The following is a 4,636-nucleotide window of genomic DNA, read 5'->3' as shown; positions in this document are numbered from 1 at the left end:
AGCAGGGACCAGAGGCTGGCCGTGAGAGTCGCTGCCGAGGGCTGAGCAGAGGGCTCCCTGCAGCATGCCCCCTCTGTGAGTCCTGAGCTTCAAGTGGTCTGCAAGGACCTGCAAACCGAGACTGCACGGAGAATTGTCCTTCTTGTTCTTACAAAGAAGCAGGCTTGGCTTCTGCCTCAAAAGGCAGCTTTGCCTTAATCCCAAACATATTTTGACTTCTCATTTTGGTGTATGCCATTTTTATAGATGTTTACAATGCAGGTTTCTCCTGCTGTATGAAAGGAGTACATCCCTACAAAACCTCTTGTAAGCTGAAATGGCAAGATCCTCTTTGAATTTCCTTTGGTTAGCGAAAACAGGCACTAGGGTAGGTCTTTCATAAAAGCAAAGTGATCTAACACGAAGTTTTGGGAAGTGGGTGATACCTGTATTTCTTAACCAAGCAGATTTTTAAACAAATACATCCAATTCATTGGAAATTTTTGATGATATTTAAACTATAAAGTTTGTAACCAGTAGTTAATAGTTCATGTCATTTATGATTTTATAATTTTATTAGCTAATTAAAATAAAGACAAACAAAAAACTTAAGAGCCTAGAAGAGGTCCCATAGTTTCTTTTGCAGTGGGGGCTTTGTTCTACAGGGGAGCGCTCCGTTCCCGTGAACACAGTGGCAATTCCAACATTCACAGAAGAGACACAATGAAATGTCCATCTCGGAATCAATGTATATTTTTCTCCTCTCCAGCTTTCGTGTGCCATATAATACTACTATGCTGCTTTTACAGTTTCTCATTTAGAATGTTTTAAATGACATACTGGTAGCCATCGTGTAGGTGTTCCTTCATCTTCCCCATCTGGATTATTTGTTGGAGCCCAGAAAGAGGCCATGCTGGACCCCTTGCTGCTCCCTATTACAGTTGTTGTCAGTCTCAGAGTGACGATCAGAAACTTTTCTTCCTGCAAAGGGTGGGATCAGCTCTCGGGCTCCTCAGTACTCACTGCGCCACAGAATTAAATGCAGCCAGTGGGTAGGTGTGGGATGGGGCTGCTGGTCATCTTGTCCCTCCTGGCAAGATGCTTGCCCTGCCACTGGCAAAGGCAGAGCTGTGGCTTTTTGGCCCCCAGGCAGAAAGTGGAATCTGGGTAAATGGAGGACCCCCCCCCCCACCCCGCCGACTGTTGCTGGAGCAGTGCCTTTGGCCCTTAGCTGGTTCCTCTGAAGGGTGGAGGGGCAGTGGGGTTGCTCACGCTCAGCCTTGCTCCCCGGATGTCTCCCCAGGATCTGTTTCAGAGCAGATTCATCAGGATGAGCCTCCCGACCCCACGCAGACTCCTGGAACTGGCGTGTCAGAGTCTGCTGAGGGATGAGGCCTTGGCCATGAGTGCTGTGGAGATGCTGCCAGCAGAGATCTTCCCACCTCTCTTCATGGCGGCCTTTGCTGGGAAGCATGATAAGATCTTGAAGATGATGGTGCAGTCTTGGCCCTTCCCCTGCCTCCCCCTGGGGGCCCTGATGAAGGATCAGCAGCCTCATCAAGAGACCTTCCAGGCTGTGCTTGATGGACTCGATGCCCTGCTTGCCCAGGAGGTTCGCCCCAGGTGAGGGGGATTCACAGCTCAGTAGGGCCCCGGGGATCTGTGCAGATACAGTGGGGATCAGGGAGAGTGCAGTGCCAAAGGTAGAGCCAGAGGCTTCTGATGGCATCAGTGAGAATGCTCAGGGAGGCCTGGGAACCATTGCTGAGGTCATTGTGGAAAAAGGCTTCTAGACATTACAGGGCTGACTAAGATGCAGAGGTGACCAAAGTAACATGGGTACTTAAGGGTACCAGAAATGGGGAGCAGGAAGGATGTTAGTAGTGTGAGGAGCAGCTGATCTCTTGGGTATAGAGTAAAAATGCAGCCAGGTATCTGGTCCAGATGCCCAGGTTCCTTAATTCGTGGTCATGGTCTTATTCCCTGTTATCTTACCATGTCTCTGTTTGTCTCCTGTTTCCCGCACAGGAGATGGAAGCTGCAGGTGCTGAATTTACAGAAGGATGCTCATCAGGAGTTCTGGACCGTGTGGTCTGGAACCAGAGCTGCTGCATGCTCACTGATGGAGACGGAGACCACCCAGTCTGTGGGGAAGAGGCAGAAAGTGGAGAGTTCAAGGGCGGGGTCCAAACCACCCCTGGCCCCTGTGGAGGTGTTCATAGATCTTAGTCTGAAGGAAGGTGCCCCTGATGAGTCCCTCAGCTACCTCATTAAGAAGGTTAGTCAGGGGAGAGGTTTACTGCACCTTTGCTGCAAGAAGCTGAAGATTTTTGCGGTGTCGATGCAAAACATCAATATTCTCAAGATGGTGCAGCTCGACTCTGTCCAGGATTTGGAAGTAAATTGTACCTGGAAGCCATCCACCCTGAAGAAGTTCGTTCCTCAGCTGAGCCAGATGGGCAATCTGCGCCGGTTCCTTCTCTCCCACATCCTTACGTCTTCTCACACCACCCCGGCGCAGGAGCAGCAGTGTGTTCGCCAGCTCACGTCTCAGTTCCTCAGCCTGCACCACCTCCAGGAGCTCTGTTTAGATGCTCTCTCCTTCCTTGAAGGCCGCCTGCACCAGGTGCTCAGGTGAGAGATGGCGGGGCTTCTCTGCAGACCAGACCAATCCCTTTTCATTTCAGCCAGCACTAACAGTATCTCCTGTGTGCCTGCTGTCAGTGTGCAGCGTGCCTGAATCACTAGATGGTCCACACAGTCGGTGTCTTGTTCACTGCTCCGTTCCCTTGCAGGTTGTCTTTGCTAGGAATCTCTGTAGTGGGGGCCTCATCAGGCCAGGTGAAAGTAGCTGTGGGAATTCTCCCCTTAGGAAGTGATGGCTAAGTGAAGATGATGGAGAAGAAGTAAGTGAGCATGGCAGTGATGAAGGGAAAGCCCATCAGAGGTGAGGTTTCAGATGTTAAGCTCCATACTTAGCAATTTGTCGATAGGAACTTCTCACTTTAATCTGGCCTTGAATTGCCCGCCAAGGGTTCTTTTAGGCTCTAGCTAAGGGAGAGCATGGGAAATTCTGGATTCTGGAGTAAGGAATTGTAAAAGGGAATAGATGGTCTCTGGATGATGCAGTGACATAAATTAGTCCCTGCAGGCTGGCAGCCCCCTGCCCAGATTAACCCTTTCTGCACATCTGCCAGTAACCCCATTGGGCTCAGAGGTAAGGATGATAGGGGTCCAGGCTGTGGCTGGAAGGAAGTCCAAGTTGAGTGCGTCTTGGATCATGTCTCCCAATACTAAAACTTAATTGATTCTCTCCTGCGCAAAACAGTATGTGAGGTTTCGTTCACTTGATTCAGTCACACAGCAAATAAGTGGTGGAAAAACGACTCCACTCTGCTTTGCACTTGAATGCTTCTTTCCACCATGCAGCATCTTGGGGGTTGGCTTACCTGGAAAACTTGAGGTTTTGGTGAAATGGGCTTCTTTGCCCTTAAGGCCTGGGTCATCTCCACCTCTCTTTGCCCCCCAGCTCCATCCCCCAGAGCTAACTGCGCTGTCTCTCCCCAGGTGCCTGCAGACCCCCTTGGAGGCCTTGTCCATCACTAACTGCTCGCTTTCAGAAAACGACTTCGCACATCTGTGCCAGAACCTGAACGTCAGTCAGCTGAAAGGCCTGAGTTTCAGCGGGCTCAACCTGACCAATATGAGTTCCGGGCCTCTCCAGCTGCTGATAGAGAGAGCCTCTGCCACCCTCCAGGACCTGGACTTGGATGAGTGTGGGATCATGGACCCCGAGATCACTGACATTCTGCCTGCTCTGAGCCTCTGCTCCGAGCTCACAACCTTCAGCTTCTGTGAAAACCCCATCTCTATGAGTGTCCTGGAGGAGCTGCTGCGCCACACCATTGGGCTGAGCAAGCTGAACCACGTGCTGTATGCTGCCCCCATAGAGAGTTACGAGGAGCTCACCGGCACCCTCCACCTGGGCAGGCTTGCCCAGGTGCACACCACACTGAGGCAGTTGCTGCAGGATTTAGGGCGCCCAGACATGGTCTGGTTCAGTGCTAGTCCCTGTCCTCACTGTGGTGATAGAACCTTCTATGACCCAAATCCCATTCTGTGTCCCTGTTACATGTCTATCTAGCTGGCTGCCCACATCATGGGCTTTATTCTGGGCATTTGGACACTGAAGCCCAGGCATAAGTGCATCTTAAGGGAACACAGCAGCCACAGTTTGAGACAGCTACTCAGTTTAGGGGGGGAAATGTTGACATGGGGAGTTTATGGTTTTGGGGAGGGTGTGTTCTATAGAGTCAGAAATAGGAATCTGAATATTTAGAGGGGATTCAGGCTTGGGAGGTACATGTGGGAGTTACTGTTGTTTGAATGGTTGTAAAGAAATAGAAATAAAGGGAACCTCAATGTTAACTATCTTTGTCCTCTGTGATATGTTATCCTGATTCTCCATTTTAAACCTTAGGAATCTTCAGTTACTGATCAAATGAGGACTTGAACACTCCTCCCCATTGGCAGCCGGAGCCTCCATCCCTGGCCTTTAGCTGCTCCAGGACAGGCCTTCCCTGTGCACAAGTCAGGCCCCCAGGGGTGTCTACCCTGCCAGTGAGCCAAAGCCTCACCCTCCCCAATCCATTCTTGT

The 4,636-nt window shown here is 50.6% G+C and overlaps 1 protein-coding gene across 1 annotated transcript; it reads left to right on the top strand.

Moving 5' to 3' along the window:
• The first annotated feature begins 1,282 nt into the window (after nucleotides 1–1,282).
• PRAME (PRAME nuclear receptor transcriptional regulator) lies at nucleotides 1,283–4,123 on the top strand. The gene is made up of 3 exons (XM_028528874.2): nucleotides 1,283–1,602; nucleotides 2,008–2,613; nucleotides 3,547–4,123. The coding sequence occupies exons 1-3, from the start codon at nucleotides 1,310–1,312 to the stop codon at nucleotides 4,121–4,123; spliced, it is 1,476 nt and encodes a 491-aa protein (XP_028384675.1). The 5' UTR covers nucleotides 1,283–1,309.
• The last annotated feature ends 513 nt before the right edge of the window (nucleotides 4,124–4,636 follow it).

The sequence above is a fragment of the Phyllostomus discolor genome, chromosome 13 (genome assembly GCF_004126475.2).
Source record: "Phyllostomus discolor isolate MPI-MPIP mPhyDis1 chromosome 13, mPhyDis1.pri.v3, whole genome shotgun sequence".
NCBI lineage: Eukaryota > Metazoa > Chordata > Mammalia > Chiroptera > Phyllostomidae > Phyllostomus > Phyllostomus discolor.
This window is presented reverse-complemented; position numbering and strand designations above follow the sequence as displayed.